The sequence below is a fragment of the Microtus ochrogaster genome, chromosome 21, assembly GCF_000317375.1.
Source record: "Microtus ochrogaster isolate Prairie Vole_2 chromosome 21, MicOch1.0, whole genome shotgun sequence".
NCBI lineage: Eukaryota > Metazoa > Chordata > Mammalia > Rodentia > Cricetidae > Microtus > Microtus ochrogaster.
In genome coordinates, this window is record NC_022022.1 from 22770201 (window position 1) to 22789599 (window position 19399).

General features: G+C 42.9%; 1 protein-coding gene across 50 annotated transcripts in view; it reads right to left on the bottom strand.

Annotated features, from left to right (window-relative positions):
• The window catches only part of Ank2 (ankyrin 2), a 530016-nt gene that overhangs the window by 14030 nt on the left and 496587 nt on the right, over positions 1-19399 (bottom strand). For 26 of the 50 annotated variants that reach the window (XM_026783989.1, XM_026783988.1, XM_026783987.1 and 23 more), the window contains 6 exons: positions 18154-18276; positions 16300-16332; positions 14518-14539; positions 3750-3824; positions 1706-1837; positions 667-810 (listed from right to left, as the gene is read on the bottom strand). In XM_026783989.1, coding sequence (XP_026639790.1) covers positions 667-810; positions 1706-1837; positions 3750-3824; positions 14518-14539; positions 16300-16332; positions 18154-18276 — 529 coding nt within the window. Of the gene's footprint in view, positions 1-666; positions 811-1705; positions 1838-3749; positions 3825-5305; positions 11513-14517; positions 14540-16299; positions 16333-18153; positions 18277-19399 lie in introns of all 50 variants that reach the window. The other 24 variants (XM_026783964.1, XM_013349981.2, XM_013349975.2 and 21 more) reach the window with 3 other exon arrangements.

Consider the following 19399-nt stretch of genomic DNA (forward strand, 5'->3'; position numbering starts at 1 on the left):
ACAAAGCCAGTACGTGCAGTAGGATCAGACACCCATTGCCATTGTTCTTGAGTTCTCAGTAGTCCTCATTGTCCGCTATGTTCAGAGAGACCGGTTTTATGAGGAAGGTTTGAAGGAAGAAGTGAAAGCAGAAACCAGCGAGAAGGAGCAGAAGTAAGAAGGGTCGAAGTTGGGGAAGGATGGGGAAGGAGAGACAAGCAAGTGAGAATGAATTCAGTATAAATTCATATGTAAAGGTCCCAGGGCTAGTGCTCAAAGGCTCCAGCGGGTGTGAAGAACTGCCCACTCAGAAATAAAGACCAAAGTGGGATGCTGATGTACTGCCGTACTTAAGAGCCACAGGGTGACTGGCAATGATGTTTTAGTGCAAAACATAAAATTCAGCGGTTAAAATAGATCAACCGATGTAAGCATCAGAAGTGTTCTTCAAGGGACTGAGGAAAAAGAAACTGGGTTGGGGCACCTACCCATGGTAGGGAGACAATAAAGACTGCGTAGAGGGAGTTACCAAATGGACAGGGAGAGAAACGGAGGTAGAATGGAAACAAATACACCGTCACCAAGGCACCATAGTCTGTTGCCTAAAAACAAACAAACAAACAAACAAACAAAAAATATGCAGGCAGCTCCTGAATTATCCCCTACCACTAAGAGACATCACTTGACCTTCACTGTTGTCCAGCACAATGGTCTGTTCCATTTCTGCATAGCTGTGGCTCAGGCGCTCCTGGAGGGGTTCTGTGTTGGTCTCCAGGAGATGGACAATATCCATCCTGTTGATCTTGGTGAGGCATTCGATGAGGATAGTATCTGAGAGATTAGAGAAAAGGCGCATTCCGTACATGTGAGAGGTCCTCTCTGGGGGTTCTTTCACTCAGTGGCTATACTAAGTTCTTGGTATCTATATCAGAACCTGGTGACTCCTAACTAGGTCCTTTGTAAAGAGAGGCAAATAGCAATGTGTGGACCCTACATACTCTAAACCCTAAAAGCAGAGTTGCCAGATGAGCCACAGGACTCAGCTCCACGTGAACTCCAGGCAGAAACAGAGACTTCAGCTCTATCTCAAATACTGTGTGGAATTCAGTTATATTAAACTACATTTGTTGATCATCTGGTTTCTTAAGTTTAGTCGAGTACCCTCCTGTTTTTATTGGCCAAATATTCCAGTGCTGCTAAAAAGGGATATGGGAGAAAAACAAGCAGCAAAAGATATGATGGCAGATCTTCACAGAGACTTGAGAGAAAGGGATGAAGGTGTGTGGCAGCCATGGTCTGTCTCCCTTAACCATATCACTCATCATCAGAGTAGCTGCTTGCTTCCCCTCCCTATATACCTAAACTCCAAGAGAGGAACAGGAACATGAGCTGCAGGCAGCACACCACCCATAAATAGTTATGACCACACAACTGTGCCCATTAACCAATGCTTAGGACCTGCTAGATCTCCCGTGATCCTTCTGTTGGCAGCTGGCGCTGGTAGCATTGCCAAATACTCGGCATTGTTTGCAAACACACCATGCAGGATTTCTCACGGAACAATATTATTCTACAAAATGACAGCAGCCTGTTGTCCTTCACTAACAGTGCTTCTTAGAATGCTGACGTTCAGCAGTTTATCTTACTGATTCTGTGAGAATGGAATCTTTGGGTGCTCCTCTTTCGCCTTGGGATAACACCTCTAGCTGAGCGTTTCCCCACTTACCTGTGGCATGCTTCCCATCCCTCTCCAGCCAGTACTTCAGCAGTGCATGGCTCTGGTCTTGAAGGGAGTTGGGGTTCTCAATTCGAATTTGGTGGATCTGCTCCTCGGTGAAATCCAATTCTCTTGCTAATTCTAAAACAACAACAACAAAAGGCTCCATTGTCTACATTGTTAGCACAATGACTCTTCAGGTTTGAGTCTCAGTGATAGGATCCTGTGTTGCTAAGAGCATTCAGGTTAGAAGTGACTCAGACATACCTTTGATACATTAGCATTAACAATCTCTCTCCCTTAAAATTGGATATAGAATTAATTACAAAGGAATGATGGTAACATGTAAATGGAGATCAGAACATTATCACCCGTTTAGATTTTAATCGAGATGATGGAAGATAAATGACTGTACAGGAGAAACCACATTTCCCACGTTTGTAGATTTCCATCTTCTTCAAATCCTGTTTCTGGAAATGTGCACAAACATTTGTTGTAGCTAATTTATAGTGGTCAGGTATGCTCCTTTCTTTATTTGATGTCCATGAAGGGAAGGTCTGTGAAACATTAAACTAGCATAGGGTAGAAGTAAAATAGATTTTTTTCCAAGCTGGGCATAGTGGTGCACACATTTAATCCTCCCCAGCACTCGGGAGGCAGAGGCAGGCAGATCTCTGTGAGTTGAGGCCAGCCTGGTCTATATTGGGAGTTCCAGGATGGCCAGGGCTACATAGAGAAACCCTTTCTCAAACGTATCTTCTACAAAGTTTCTTTATTTTACTATTAATATTCTATATGAATACTTGATGCTTGTGCACACTATTGTAATGTGTAGGTATGCATTTGTGTGTAAAAGCAAATGGCTTCTATTGTCTACCTGGTATCTTCAATATTAAAAATATCCTTGATCTAGTAATTCTATTTTACTGATGTATTGGCTTTTCCTTTTCTTTCATTCTGTTTGATTATAAGGTTTACAGTTTTGCTACCTTTATACTTAACACACTTAGTACGTGTTATTCCATACACATTTAAGGAAAATAATACATATCTAATATGCCAACAAGGGATATTTTGGTATCATTATCTCCTCCAAATCCTTACAGAATTATTCTAAAATTACCAAAAGTGAGAAAATGGCCATTTCTACTGCTTCCAGTCATTTATTCCAAGTTATCAATCATCTTTGAGAATAGGCAGGTTCTTATTCTTTTCCAAATCTTCGAGAAACTGATAGAAGAGTATTATCTCCGCACTGTTTGTCTCAATGAAGCATATTCAAGTAATACTTAATAAACCAAATCAGAGTTTAAAATAATACATATAAAAGCAAGGTAGACTATAATACTGCTGAATATTAAGTCACAGGCAGATGAAAAAATATTTTAAATTTATAAATCATAATTTGCAAGTAACAGTATGGATATTAGAATTCATTTCTCTTAATAAATTGCTCAGCAAATACTCTATACTTCAATACCCCTACAGCAAAAAAATCACATCTCATTTGTATGTCCTTTAACATTCTCCCAGAACACACTCTAGTATTATTTACTATGAAGACACTTGACATCAAACATCAAAAATATGCAGCCCTGGTGAAATCTCAAATGTTATGAAAATTGCCAGACTTGGTAGCTCACATCTGTATTCTCAGCACTGAGGCAGAGGGGTTTACCATGAGTCTAGGCCAGTTTAAGGTAATTTAGTGAGCTCCAGGTTGGCCTGGAACCTGTCTCATGAAAAAAAAAAAGATTATAAAAATTGAATCTAAAATTGTGTGAAACATGGGAATCTTCCTGCAGTTTAGCTAACTATAAGAGGATGGGTAAACAGGGTTCTTCTCAAAGTCTTCACATCTAAAGCTCTAAACTCCAGAATTGTTGTGAACCCTACGCTCAGGCTGCACCATCAGCTATGGCATTGGATTCTTCTACTCATAGATTTCTCCTCACACTATTCCTTATAGTCTTCCTCAAGAAAGAGAAAGAAAAAATCTTTAACTGAGTGTTTTTTGTTAAAAAAAAAAAAACAACTGGATCACACCAATTACCTGTCCAGCTGAAGCCAAGATGATCAGCAATATAAGCCAGCCTCTCTTCAATCCGCTCCTGCTCATCTTGGGGATCTACAGAAGGTCAAAAACAGAATGGCCAAAGAGTATCTAGGACAGCAAGGGAACCACAGTACTGATCATCCAAGGAAGGGAGTCACTGATATCTGATAGTTGCACAAATTAGCTATCATGGTTTCGATCCTATGAAGTGGTGTGTTTTCTGATTTCTGGGGTAGAACGGGAGAATGAATCCCATGTGGTGAATCGTGGGAACCATCTGCTTCCATATCCCTTTAATGAAGACTAATAACTGAGCAGAATATCTAGTTATCTCAGGGCTTTCCTTTTCCAGTTTTGAAAAAAACGGCCCGTGTAAGCATGCTCATTTTGCACATGAAATACTGGAAAAAATCACAAATGGCATATAGAAGTGGAGTGACAGGCTGGGCTCCACTACTAAAGCCTGTGGAGGTGTCAGTCACCACCACATCCCGCCTGAAAGAAAGCACGAAGAATTATCTTAGTCATGGTTGGACCGACCAGCCTGTCCAGGAACAACACTGTCCTACTGACCTTGAAAGAAGACAAGATAAAGGCACTTTAACTTTGTCAGGCTGGTAGGATATTTGCTTCTGAGGCAGAGTTTCTGGCACCTGTTCCTAAGTAAAGGCATGAGCGCTCCCTCTCACAAATTAGAATTCATCCTAGTCCATTTAACTGCTGTAGATTGATGGGCAATATCAAGAAATTCTATGGCACCCAAATTTAGGAGTAAGTCTTCATTTAGAGATAGTGGAAGTCTGCCGGTGACCTCTCAAAGTCACCCGTGGTTTCCTTTCTTCACAGTTTCAAGAGCCATCATTCCGTTACATCGTGCAAAGTTTGAGATTTGTTGTCTGCTGAATCTCATCTAAACACGTTCACCATCTGTCTAATTCACAAATAAAGAGTGATTTTTTTTTAACCTTAGGTTTGTTTGTTTAATATGGTTACCACGGTATCTGAAAGCCAACCTCTCTGAATTGAAAACCAGACCCACAATAATTAGAATTTCAGGATGTGAACAATCTTTTTGAGTCAAGGGCTTCCTAATCATGACAAAATTGAATGTCCCAATTATTGAAAATACATAAAGATGAGAAATTCGAGCACTAAGTCCTTGTGCTATGAAACCCATATGCTCAGGTGTAAAAGTGAAAGTATTTAACTTGAGGTTAAACCTGGAACTCCAGAACAACAAAACTCAAAGCTTGTATGGCTTTACGTGCAGCAGCTAAAGAAAGGCAAGGTCCCCGGTGCTTGGTTATGTTTATGTTTTTGATAAGCATTCTCATTACTCAATCTTGAGATTGTTTCATAGACAAGAGTATACAGAAAAAGCACAAAACACAAAAAGGGCTTACACAAACACATTAACCACTACAGAAAGCTTAAAGAAAAATGAGACACAAATCACAAAATAAAACAAACGTTACACACCAAAAAAGAAAAAAAAAATCTCTATTGAATTTATGACATGCGTAGCACAGGGAATTCCAGCGGCTGGCAAATACCTTCAGTACGGTCATGGCCATTTTCATCAGGGATGCGTTCAATCATAGTCTCAATGGACTCATCCCAAATGGGCCTTGTGTCAAAGATGTCCTCAGGAACTGAAAGCTCAGTCTCAACAGCTGGCAGATTCTCAATGACTGACACTTCCAGGGCACTACTACTTTCATCGTCTGAAGGCGGCTCCTGCTCCCTTTCCGACTGTGTGAGCCTGTCCACTAATTTGGAAGCCTCGTCACTAATCTCCTCAAAGAATTCTATGGAGTTTCTATAAAGGTCAAAGAAATGCTCCCTACTCTCTTTTGTGGGGCTTGTGCCTGTCCTGCTGGAAGATGGGGTGCTTCTGCTTTTAACTGGCAATCGCGATGCAAACAGCTTTGGTTTGGTGGCCCCTTCTTCTGATTCTGACTCAAACCCTTCTGCCCTCTCCCGACTCTCTGTTTCTGTCTCAATGTAACTTCTGGCTTTTACTGGGCATTTGGTCTTAGCATCCAAAGCACTAGCATCTGATTCAGATTTGCTTCTACCATCTGGGGCTCTGCTTAACGTGTCTTGTCCCTGGGGAACAGCTGTCTTCTGGAAAGATATGTCTGGATGGGAGAGCTGCCACTCGGTTCTTTGGGTGGGTGCTTTGATGGGGATTTTGGACTTTGGTTTTGTGTCGTCCTCCTTACTTTCCTCATCCATACCAGATGAGAAATCGTCAGAAAATGCGCTCTCATCCTCTGCAGATGGAGGGGCTGGGACCGAAGCAGAGACAGTCTGCAGAGGAATTTGAGGTTTGCTTTCAGCAGAAGGCACATTTTCCATGGGTGCAGTAGGGATCTCAATCACAGACTTCTGTTCCTCTGGAGAAGAATCTAGGGACTCGTCATCCCGGTCTGAATGAATAGTCCTGGTGACTGTGGAAAAGTCCATCTGAACAACAGGCTGAGGGAAGGCAGGGCAAGACAGCTGCCTCACAGTGCTCAGAGAAGATGTATCACTAGACTGCACGGTGGGGAGGCCCTCCGCTGCTGTGGAGATGGGCTCTTTTGCCGGCCGTTCAGAGGAAGCGGGAGTCATCATTTCGGTATCAAGGTTAGCATCTGAGGCAGGTGATTCCTCTATTTCTTCACTCACATCATCAGGAAGTAATTCTCCCTCATCTTCAATGGCTTCTTTGGAGTCTGAAAGTTCCAGCGGCTCACTTGTGTTTTCCAGCTGTGGCAGCTCGGTCCCCGTGGCTCCTTCCTTCGAGTCTTCAGAGACAGTCTCTTCATTGGACTCTTGACCAATCTGGAAAAACGGTAAGCTTTCATCCGCGTAGGACCTTTTTGTCATATCAATAGCACCACTTCGGGTCATCTCAAACAACTTGCCTTCCTGGAAGAGGAATGGGTTTTGTTCACTCGCTGGGGTCCCCTCTTCAGTTGGGGTCCTGGCAGGAGTCGTATCGGGAGTGGTACCCTGGGATTGTCGGTCTACCATCAAACCAAATATCTTCTGTTCTTCCTCCTTCACCCGAGCTTCAAAGGCTTCATCATCTTCGCGGATTTCACTCCAGGAGTCAGCATCCACATCGGTTTTGGTGATGATGACTTTGCTCACTTGCTCACCGGCGACCGCAGGCGCATTTGGTGTCACGGGGGCTACAGATGAGGGAGGCTCATCTGCCTGCATGCCCCACAAGGTATTTTTTTGCTCGGGTTCAGTTTCTAGGCCACGGCCCTCAAAATTGGACTCTTGGCTTGAGACAGTTCTACTAGAGGAGTTTGTCGTTACTGCATCCTCAGCAGAGGATCTGATGACAACAGAGTACACTTCCGGTGAAGAAACAACTGTGGCATGACAGGCATCTGTTTGGATTTTGCTCTCCTCACCAGAGAAAAATGATGATGAAGGAACGTTTTCATAAGGGCTGGTTATTTGAGGGTCAGAATTGTCATCCGTCTCAGCTAAGTCAGACACTGGAATGTTCATGGCAAACCTATCCGTTTGAGTTGTAGGAGATACATCTTCAGCCGGACAGTCCTCTGACGTGTTCTCCAAAGTCTGAGTACTTATTGTGGCCTCTGCTTTTACAGTGGGAGATGGAGAGGGTATTTCTTTAGCTGATTCCTTTCTTTCTGACACTGCACAATGCGACAAAGACAAGCAAGAGCCATCACTGGGGAAATCCGTTTGCGCAGATTCCACTCCAGAAGGATCAAGTTCTCTTCCTTTTGGGTCATTTTCACAAGGCTTCTGGAGGACCAGTGACTCTTTATCAATAGTCAGCTGTTCCTCAACATCATTATATGCTGAACTCTGAACTCCTAAGGAGATAGGGGTGGCTGAGTCACCAGGGCTCACAGCCTCACAACCATGGCCATCGCAGGTTTTTGACTGATGGGTCTCTCTGTTCAGATCATCGTAAGACCTATCAACACCATCGGTAGAAGGAGTCTGACGGTCTTCAGCTAAATGAGATTCGCCATCTTTGTCTTCTTCTGACTTACGCGGCTCCTCTTGAATATCCTCATTCATCTTGAAAGTGTATTGTTTGGTAACGATAGGCTGGAACTGGGATTCTTCAGGGCTGGAATTAGAGTCTATGCTGGATGGAAGGGGAGATGGAGGTTGCACTCGAATAACCGGCTCTGTCAGAAGTCCTGAGTCAGCACCTTTACTTAGGTGTGTCAGCTCAGGTTCACTTTCAGAGGAGGAAGAAGCTTTTCTGCTCTCTGAAGTCACCAGTACAGGGACCTCACCCTCATCAGCCACGCTCTCCATCTGTTTCTGTTCATCTGCTTCTACTGAACAGTCAGCATCGGGATCTGAGGCCGAGGAGGATCCATCTTGCCTGGGTTCTTTCTTGTAGTCCCTTTTCTGCTTTGCCTCTTGCTCAAGTTCATCAAACGTTTTAATTTTGGTTACCATTTTGAACATTTCCTCTTCTGGCGTGAATCTCTTTTTCTCCCCATTTTCAGAGTCCTCCTCCTCTGCACATTCATGAATCACAGCTGGTTTCGGTGTGCTTGAATCTGAAGCCTTGGGTGTGACCTCATAGCTAACCTCTTCAGAGCTGGGTGTGTCAGGGGAGAGGGGGCTTTTCCCGGAGCTCTCCATGAGGGACGTCTGCTCAAGGCTGTCATCCTCAGCACTGCCATCAGGGTCTCGGAGCAGCCGAGAACGCATGGAAGCCACTTCAGCAACAAGATCTGTTTTGGTCATAGCTGCAGGGAGAGGAAAGTGACTTGGGAGAATTCCTGCTTTCATTTTAGGCTCCACTGGGCTGCTCTCAAGGGAGTCCCTGCAAGGGGACTCTTTCAGAGGACTGGGTTCCAGAGAATCGGGAGTCTTGTGTGAGGAGTTGTCTTCCAGCACAGGGCTGGCTTCTAGAGAGTCTTTGTGGCTTACTGCTAATGATTCATCAGCCATTGGGCTGAGGATCTCACTATCCCGGCTAGGGAGTGGAAGTTCTAACCCTTGGGGACTTCTAACGGCTCCCTGGGGCTTTGCTTCTGTCCCCTCACCTGACTTCACAGAAGCATCTGATGGTGGGAAGGTCTTTGTCACCTCGGAGGGCATTGTGGATTCCTGAGTTTCACTTTCTGGTTGGGTCTCATAAGTGGAACTAACAAGTGGGAGCTGACTTTCATCACAAGACCCCTTCTCAGTAAACGCCTGGCTTGTTTCATTGGCTAATGATACACGGTGGCTGCTAGGGCAACCGTCTTGTTTGGAGTACGCATCTTGGGAAGCATCTTGGGTGACCTCCTTCTGACCATGCTCAGTGGAGGACTCTGAACCCCCAGTTACCTCAGCACCTTGTGTTTCAGAACTATCAGGAATGTCTTTAGCTACAGGAAGCTCTGTTTCTGAATGACTTTCTGTGCGTGTGTCTACCTTGGTTTCCTTGATATCTCCAATTTGTTCCTCACTTTTCTTTGGTGAAAAAGAAAGACTCTCTGGACTTGTCTCGGGGGTTTCTGCTAGGCCCTCATGCTTGTAGCTCTCTTCTGAACTGATCTGAGGGGTGCCCTCCATCAGGCTGCCACAAGGGGAGCCTGCTATAACTTCCTGCTTCAGGCTTTCGGAGCTGCCACCCAGAGCCCCACTCTGTAAAGACAGAGCTGGAAGAAACTCGTCTTTCATGTAATCTAGAGGAAGGGTTGTGTTGAAAGGACTTGTGATTATTTGGTCTAACTGAATCTGAGCCTTCTCTGTCTCCTCGGTGAGGCGGAACTGCTGGTATTTGTCATTGTCTTCTAACTCTTGCTTGATGACGTCAGAAAAGTCAGTGGAGGTTTTCCTGTCTGGGCTGATCTGAAGATCCATGTCTCCTTGCTCATCTACTATCTTGTCTTGAAGGGTCTCACTGCCCCGAGGGCTTCCGTCTGCCACCACTGATGGAATGGGCTCAGGTGTTTTAATAACGCGGGCTTTCTCAAACCTTTCTCTAACTGGATCTTCTGTCCTGAGCCCAACAGTGATGGTGGAAGAACGGAACCTTCTGGATTCAGTAGGACCTGTCACTGGAAACCTCTGGCTACGCTTGACTGTCTGGCTTTCTGCTCTCTGAGTTACTGTGTGCCCCTTTTCTTTTTCTACCCGAGTTTTACTTTTGTCTTGTGGTTGCTTTTGCTTTGCTGATTTGTGCTCAAAGAGTCCCGTCTTGTGTTTCGATGGGTCCTGACCTGATTGGAAGGCTTTCATCAACTCCCGGACAGACATTGTCTCCTCAATTCGTTCTGTTTTGGAGGTGGGAGATACAGGTGGCTGCTTTTCTGTCTTCCCAGGGGACACAGGCAGGTGCTTATCATTTTTCCCAGTGGTTGACATGGGGGCCTGCTTCTCTGTGGTTCTTGCAGACGGTGAAACTGGCAAGCGTTTCTCTGTCCTCCCGGGTGACACAGGAGGGTGCTTCTCTGTTCTTCCAGATGACGGTACCGGGGGACGTTTGTCTGTTTTACCAGAAGGTGACACAGGTGTGTGTCGCTCCGATTTCACAGATGACACAGGGGAATGCCTTTCATTTTTTGTTGACGGGGATCCGGGTGAGTGTTTCTCAGGCTTACCCGAGGATACTGGCGAATGTCGTTCGGTTTTTGGCGACGGTGACACGGGTGAGTGTTTCTCCGTTTTGCCTGATGGTGACACTGGCGTGTGTCTTTCAGATTTTGCAGAGGAAGAAAGGGAAGAGTGCCGGTCTGTTTTAGAGGAAGGAGATGACTTTGAAGAAGGTGACCCAGCTGGCTGTGTCCTGGGCGTGGTCTTTTTAGGCACCTCCTCTTTGCCTTTGACTCTGACGGGCAACTTGCTTCGACCTTTCTGCTCATCTTCTACTCGCTTCTGAAGGGCCTTTACTTTGTCCTTTATGGAACCAATAGGAGTTTCTTCTATCAGCGGAGAGGTGGCCTTGGCAGTGGGAAGGGGCTCGGGGGCCAGGCCTCGCTCTTCATCTGCCGACTCCTCTGAGCTACCTTTCTTAAGTTCGGTTGTTTCTTCACTGCTTTGGGGGCTTTCATCTTTTGGTTTCTGCTTTTCTTTGAGTTTCCTCCGCAATGGCTTCTTTATCACCAGGCTTGGTTTGGACTGCTTCTGGGCACTCTGTTTCTCCTCTGCAGGCGCAGCCTTCCCTTTATTATTCTCAGAGCTCTTGCCAACAGCTGAGGCCTGACTGGTCTCCCCTGACTTCTCCTGAGCTGTTTGTGGCTTCTTTTCATGAGAAGCATATGAGTTTAGGTCATCCGTAAGGTAACTCACTAAGCCAGTGGGGTCCTTCTCTGATTTGACCTTGGTCCCCCTGTCTACTCTGACTTCTACACACGGGCGTTCCGTGATTTCTACAGGTGCGTGCTGCTTGGCCTCTTCAATTTCCTCATCACTGACAATGACCCATTCCTCTTCTAGCTCTCGCTCAGACTGAGACCTCTGCACTCTGCCTTCATCTCTGACACAGGTGCCACTTCGCAGGATCGCGTTCACCTTCTCTAAGTCCTCCTTAACTCTTTCAACAATTTCGAACGGTTCGCCTGGCTCCTCGTCAGCAGCCTTCGCCAGCTCTTTCACTTTGAGGGAACCTGCCTTATCAGACACATCTGTGGTCAAGATGGCCGTCATTTTGATCAGATCTTGTTTCATCTCAGAAACTTCAGAGAGCAAGTCCGGACTGGCTAAGACGGGAACTTCATTAACCAGGTGGCTTTTCAGGACAGATGTTTCTGTCGACTCTGTCTCATCATCTTTGATGTGAATGAAAAACATCGAAAGTAAAATGGAAATCAAAAAAGATATCTGGCAAAATGTCATCAGGACCAAAACAACACAGCGTCTTTTCCTGGTGGTGGAAGGGGCAACAGAATGGGCTGGGGATGGTGGATCCACAAGGTCTCAAGGAACAAGAGCAAAGCAAGGCTAACGGAAAAAAATAACTGAAAAGGAAAATGAGCAGGAAATAACTTGCTTAATTTTCTCACTTGTAGCACATTCATACATACAACAGAGCTATCACAGATACTCAAGACATACATTTAAAAAAATCACAAATCAAAAGAAGAAGAGCGCAGTGAAATTACACTGGGATATCTCAAGATTGTCCAGATATTACAGAGATCAATGCCAGAAAACAAAACAAAACAAAAAAAAACATGGGTAAAAAAAAAAAAAATAGAAAAAAAAAGCGTTAGAGATTGCAGAAACCCGATTTCCTCTCTGAGTAAGCCAGTCGGAGCCGATTCAGAATTGCACCCAACTATATCCATACATTTTCAATCCCACAGGTCTGGAATTTGGTCAAGCACCGTCCTGCCAGCGTACGGCAACGGCAGAACACACGTCTGAGTCAGCTGCAGACTGGCATTTCGTCGAGGGGAAATCCACACCTGACGATGGCACACATCTCGTGCGGAGAGGCGTGGCCCTTTCCTCGGAGGGACCTCCTGGTCTAGAGATGTCGTAGACAGACCAAGGAGGAGGATAAAGGAAAGGGAAGGACAAACGGACGGAAACAACAGCTGTGACGGAACGCTTACGTGAGGCCAGAGTTAGAAGGTGATGCGTGGCGAACCCAAATTAGAGACAGTCACACAGGACACACACACAGTTGATGTAAGCCAAGTTATTTCCATGCAAAGCAAAGGTGGAGTAAAGCTGCTGGGCAGGGGCCGCCTTGCAGAAAAGTGCAGGCAAGGAGGGAGGTGAGAAATTAGAACAAAACGTAAAACGTTACTGTGATGAAGTATAGTTACTCCCTACCAGTCCGTGAGTGCGGGGGGTCTGTGCGAACTACTGGAGTCACAGGTGGGGTGGGGCTCCTTTAATCACGACAAACGCAAGAAACTCTCGGGGCTGGCTTACATAACAGCTTCAGTAAAGGCCTTACTAAGAGAACCCTTCTCTGGATGTTATTTTATGGCTGTGTGAAAACTCTGAGGTGATTGTCTTTAAAACAAAACCAAGCATGAATCTGCCGTTGAGATCTGGAAGAGATTCGAAGTATCTAGGTGTCATTCAAGAGAACCCATGGTATTATAGCACCATGGGAACATTACTATTTTTTTTTAACTGACCCAGACCAATAATTTTAACTCTGACTAGCTTGTACAAAGGAGTAAATGAAGGAGCCATTTCATTTACATTTCATTAAGTCAATACAATAGCCCTATAGAAGGAGGAGGAAGAGAAAATAAAAACACCTAAAAAAAAACAATAAAGGCAACAATAATATGTGGCATATGCAAAACTGTCTTCTCTAGAAAGAACTTGTATTTGTTTAGAGGCTAGCACATGTGATTAGACACATGTGCTCTATATAAAATATATTAAAATCAATTTATAGTAATGCTGATATGTTTATTCATATATATTATTGAAGACATCAGAATCTCAGAGTTTCATCTTGAATGAGCTGGGACATAAGGATAAGCCCCAGTTAAAGTCAATCCAACAGGACAGCAGCAAATTACAATGAACTAAGACTTCTAGGAGAACCGGCCTGTAGGTCGCCAGCGTGATGCTTTGAATAAGACCTGCCTATAAAGTTTGGGGTACTTGGTCCCGAGGTGACGTTTGTTTGGTGAGGCTTAGGAGGTATGGCCTTTCTGGAGGAAGTGTGTCACTAGGACCAGAGTCCAACAGTCTGCCACCTACTACCCCTGCTCTGCTATCACGGACTCTAACGCTCAGCAACCGTAAGCCCCACAAAAGACTCTTCTTTGTAAGTTGCTTTGTTCATGTGTTTTATAGCAGCACCACAAAAGTGACTAACCTAACCATCTAGGGAAAGATGACCACAACATACGGCTCTGTGTACTTTCCTTTCAGGAAAATGCTACTCTGGGATAAGATGAATCAACATAAATCTTAATACTTAATAAGATTAAAAATTAGAATATTTTTCTCAAGTGTTTAAGGCATAAGGTGGAAAAAAAATCTATAAAATTCAACTTGGGTTTCTACACAGGAAGCCAGACAGTCACAGAGACCAGGATGACAAGATGAAATGTGGCTAGATCATTACAAACCTCGCGTGAACTCAGGAATGCTTCCTGTATTAGATTTTGTTGGGGATTTTGAATTGTTATTTAAATATAACCACACTGTGATCAGTAATTGCATCCAGTAGTCTTTAATTTTTGCATTCTTTTCTTTTTGTGTCCCCCCCCCTCCCCTTTGGAAATTTTCACAAAATTCTGTTAGCTCTCACCTAAAGACTTAGGTATACTTCACCACAGTAAGAGGGCAAGGAGGGCAGGGTATGGCGGGCGGGGGGAAGGGGAGCGCGTGAGATTCCGCTCAGAACTCTGAGACAGTATCGCTTTTGTAGGCGTTCTTCCAGAGGCAAAGCTCTTTACAGAGGCCACTGTGGCTTTGTGTAAAAAGTAATACTGTCATGTCAGTGCAGGGGAAAAAAATGAGGTGGCAATGTTACGCCAACAGATGGACAAAACGGTGGGGTGGCTTTCTAAACAAGCTTGACAGCAATGCCAGGGTTACAGGAATGTCAAAAGAAAGTGAATGCTTAATGAATAATCATTGCATTTAATGCTAATTAATTCACAAATTAGGCATAGTTATGATTTAACTGGCCAAGCTGCTCTTTTATAAGTATACATTAATGATTAATAAGAACTATACAAAAATGTAATTATTATAGTGGTTAGTAATGGCAACTAGCTTGCATCTTAATTCATGCTTCTTTTCATTACAGCCAGCTTTCAAACAAACTCAATTTTATTCAAAGTCTTACTTTTTTCTGATGTCATACCGATCTGAAAGAAAACATACACAAATTCAATGGTTACAAACAGCTCTTGGCTCAGAGTCGCTTATGTGCTTAGTAAGATCCTATTTGTGGTTATGCACATAGGAGTGACAACATATACTAGAAGAAAGCCAAAGACATTAGCTACCATTTTGTATATATAAATAAACACATATTCATATATCATTTCTAGAAACTACAGGAAGAATATGTTACTCATGGGAAGAGGCAAGCCAACTGTGTTTGATGTAAGAAAATGCATATTAGGGAAAAGGTTACAAGTTACAATTAAATGAGAAAAAAAAAGAATGGCAAAGCATCCTGGGTGATAAGTTCTATAGAAGTCATTTCCTAGCAACACTGCTCCAAACTGCTCCAGAGCTGTTCACACGTTCCTTTAAGGAAGAACAGAAACTTCCTGAAAGTATTTCACAGGAAACAACCACGTATCTAATGGAAATGGCTCAGCTGTGAACACAGTAAACTCAGTTTCACCATTTTTATGCTCCTTAAGGATGGGGTGAAGGTGTCACATTTCATGAGCCAGGGAGACAGAATCCCTGAGCACAGAAGGACATTGTGTATGTGACAGTGACCCACACAGGAAATGACCAATCACACACCTGATGGCGTGTGTGACTGCCAGTCCACCTCTGTTCTCTAGCTTCCTATGACAGAAGAGGGAAATGGTGGCAGTCCTCTGGACTAAGGCCATGCATTTGAAGTTGGTGGGCACAGAACATTTATTATGCTTTTCTTTGTATTTTTACATTTCAGGCACATTGGCATAAACATTTAAAAATGAAGGCTTATTAAAAATGTATGCACTAGTGGTAATTAGTTTGGAAACAAACACAAACAGGAAACAGAAGTTCTTATATTCGTGGATAAATATAAGGAGTTTTTCAATAATTTCTTTCATTTCTGTTATAACAATGGGTGTTTTCAGACCGTTAAAAAGAAGAGAAACATATATTTGCTTTAAGAATCAATATGGATATCACTCAGATATTTCAAGATGCCATCCTTAGAACTTGTTTTCTACATCTGTATGTAACTTCACACAGGAGATAGGTGAGAGAAAACCATGCTGGTAAGGTGTGCAGAACACTGAGGTCTGCAAATATACTTTATGAGGAATGCTAATTATAAATATATGTTTGTATCATGATCATGGAGTCTAATAAATGGCTGAAGGTTGGTTAGTCTTAGTGATTCTCGGCCATGGTGTTAGGACCACAGTGCACTCATAAAAGGTACTAACTTTAATTTACATAAACTAAACATAAACAAATCTGCACAGTGCAGATTAGAGCCAAGAAGATTCAAGAACCCCCAAATACACCAGCACACACCCTAGTAATTGCCAGAGTGTTGATGCCAGCACAGGCCCAGCTTCAGGAAAACTTCGCTGCTAGTGAGGCTATGAGAGCTACAAAGCCAACCATTGTGTCTGCTCACTGTCACCTTCAGACCCCGCCAGTCTAGCCTTTGAGTGTCACCAAGACAACGGCCTGGCCATTAGGAGTGGCAGAGAATTACATACTCTTACGTAGAGGGCTAAAATAAAAAAGGAAACTGTGGTTCTCTGAATGCCAGTCACAAGATGAAAAAAAAAATAGGAGTAGGAAGGTAGACTAAAATTCTGCTCATCTAATTGCTAAAAATAGCTGCCTACTCTCCAAAAATTAGAGGTCAACCACATGCTCTTCTTAGTAGCTCCAGCAATGACAGAGCCAGGAACAAGTGACACTGTTGTAAAATTACCTCTTCCTCCTGCTCTTGATCTGACTCAGATTCCTGGATGCCCCAAGATGCCGTGCAAGATGGAAAAAAGGGAGAAGGAAGAAACATTTAGAGGAAAAGAGTAAATATGTCCATCTGCAAGCATCAAGGCAAGCACACAGTACACTCAGGCTGCTTTGTTAAATAGTTTATAGAAGACAGCTAAAGAAGATTGATCAAAGTTTATACATTCAAAGACACACACACACAAATGACAAACATACCAATTCCTGACCTGAAGTTACCAACAACCCAAAGCTTGATATTTAATGTATCTGGTGGAATTGATTCACAGAAAAGGTGATGATGACACTACCCCAGTTATAATGGGACTGACTGGAACTGTCAAACTGCATCACTAAGTTTATGCTGCAAATGTTTTCAATACTTGGGCACTACACAGTTTTATTATATACTACATCCTCAGTATATCTTAAAGATGCAATGTTTGGCATTTTATTCTTTTCATCTTGAGTGACTAAATAGAAAACCACCATAGCATTAATAACACTGTGTGCTGTATCTTGTTTCAAAAAATACAAAATGAAGTAAATGCTTTCTCTCACAGAACATGGAGAGCCCGGAGACCCGTCATAGCACGTTCATACTATATCTCTGGGTGGCCTGTGGAGCTTTCCTGTGGCTCTTAACTCTGCCTCTAGAGACTAAACACCAAGGTGCATTTGTGTCATGGGATTGCAGTTAGATCACATTTTCATGGTTGATCTATCTGCTGCTACATTTCAATGGCATCGGAACATCATGAATATCATACATGGAAATAGATACTCAATTTCTGTTTTTAATTATTAAGAAGAAGTAACAACATAAAACATACGCTAAGAGCTGTCTTCTATAAAACTGGTATCTATTTCCAAGACTGAATATTTAAACCAATACATTCTGTGGCAACTATGAGCAGATAAAAGTAATATAGAGAATTCTTGGTTCTGCAGATTCAGGAGTGAAAGTTGAAGCATTCCCCTACTTCCCATGCATCACCCACTATTCAGCCCTTTGCCAAGTGCAGAACAAACTGAACATCTGTAGCAGCTACGCACAGACTGCCGTCTGCAGCTGGCTGTTTTTAAATGGTATTAGTTTATAGGGGAAAAAAGCTTTCAGAATAACATTCCCCATGTCATTTAACTGGTTCAATCACCTCCTTTGATACCCTAGTAATAGTCAATGTATAATGCCATCGAGAAAGAGTTAGATTGAAAGTAATATTAGGTAGACTTGCATCAGAAAAAAACAAAAGTCTTTCTGGTGTTGCATCAAATGTACTCCTGTCAAGAGGACATTTTTATCCTGATCATGTTAAATTAAGTGAAAAGTTACTTTAAAATTCTTACACTATTTAAACAGGACAGGTTATAATATAAACAGGTAATTACTTCAGGCAAAGCTAAAACATGAGTCGTATGCTCCGAACCTTTAAGCTGACCCAGCTGAGTGGGTAGTGAGGAATAACTAGCACACTAGCACCCTGGTGGGAGGCAAGGCACCATGTGTTCTCAGGAATGCACAGAGAAACAAGAACAGAAAAATTGCCAATTGCTTTTTCTTTAAAACCCAGCTCAAAAGGCATTAAAATTAAAACTAATTTTTTCTCTGCCATATCTGCTATATAAAAATAAAAGCCTCCATAAAAGTGCATTAAATGCCAAAGAAGGCGAGAATTGCTTTTTTCTTTACTGAATTGAAAAAAAAATCACTTAAGGGGCAGGATACCAAAAATAATGTGTACATGTTCTTGTGCTGAATATCTCTTAGAAAGAAGTTGAAACTCAAATTTCTGGACTGCCGCTGAGAACACCACAGGATTCACAGTACCTTCGCATAAATCGGCAGGGTGATGTTTAAGTTGCAAATGGCTTGATGCACCAGGCCTCTTGTGGATTTGGGTTCCTTCATGAACGAGAGTCGCCCGCAAGGTTCCTGAGTTGTATCACGTACCTTGAACAAGAAAGACATGGATTTCACTGACATCTGACATCAGATGAGGTTGAAGGAGGGGGGGACATAATTACACTCGGGTGACTTCATAATTACACTTCAAGGAGGGACATAGGAACCACAGACTCCAAGCTTTTCTCCTTTCTATTTTGGTATCATTGTTGACAATCACTCTTTCAGACATTGCTGATTGAAAAAGCTGTACCTCTATTAAGGTGGCTACCAGGATGGTTGGATATGCACGCAATGTCAGATGAAGCTAACCGTCATGTTAAGTCACATGCATGGGATTCCCTTCAGACCTTATATAAAGTTTCACATACAAAATAACCAGTAGCTGTGGTTAGTTTTCTGTATATCAGGTTGCCAAAATTAATTTGCTTTTCTTGAGATTGTGGTAAAATGTACCTGTCATATAACCACCCATTTCTATGATTTTTAAGTGCTATGAAAGTGCATTCATGAAGTTGTGCAATCAATCACCACTGTTTTCCAGAGCTTTCTATTCACCCAGACAGAAAATGTGCCCAGTACACATTTACCTACCACTCCTTGTCCCTGACAACTTCCAAACAATTTTGAGTCTCCATGGATTTCTCTGCTTTGTAAAGTGGACTCATATAGTATTTTCCCTATGTTTTACTGACTTAGGATATTTTTAAGTTCATTGCCAACATCAGAATTTCATTCTATTTTAACTGTGGTTTTGTAATGGGAAACATCATTTCATGTGTATTTAACCATTTTAGGTGTATAATTCAGAGGTGACAGTGCATGCATTTTGTTGTATAGCTGTCACCACCATCCATGTGCATGCAGAATTGCTTCCCAAATTGAAAGTCTCCATGTATTAAGCAACAGCTCCTCTTTCCCCGCACCCCTTTTCCATGATACCCACCCTTTTACTTTCTGCCTTTATGAGTTTTACTTCCCTGGGTATCCCTTAGTAAATGGACCCATTCAACAACAAACTTTCTATATGTTGAATTGATGAAAGTACATGAAGTCTACAGCTCTAACTAGAATGATTTCTTATTGGACCATGAGATTCTGGGTCTTTGGAGAAATTACTACAAAAAAGTTATCAGTGCTCTTTTGGTCTCTACATTAGTGACATTCACAT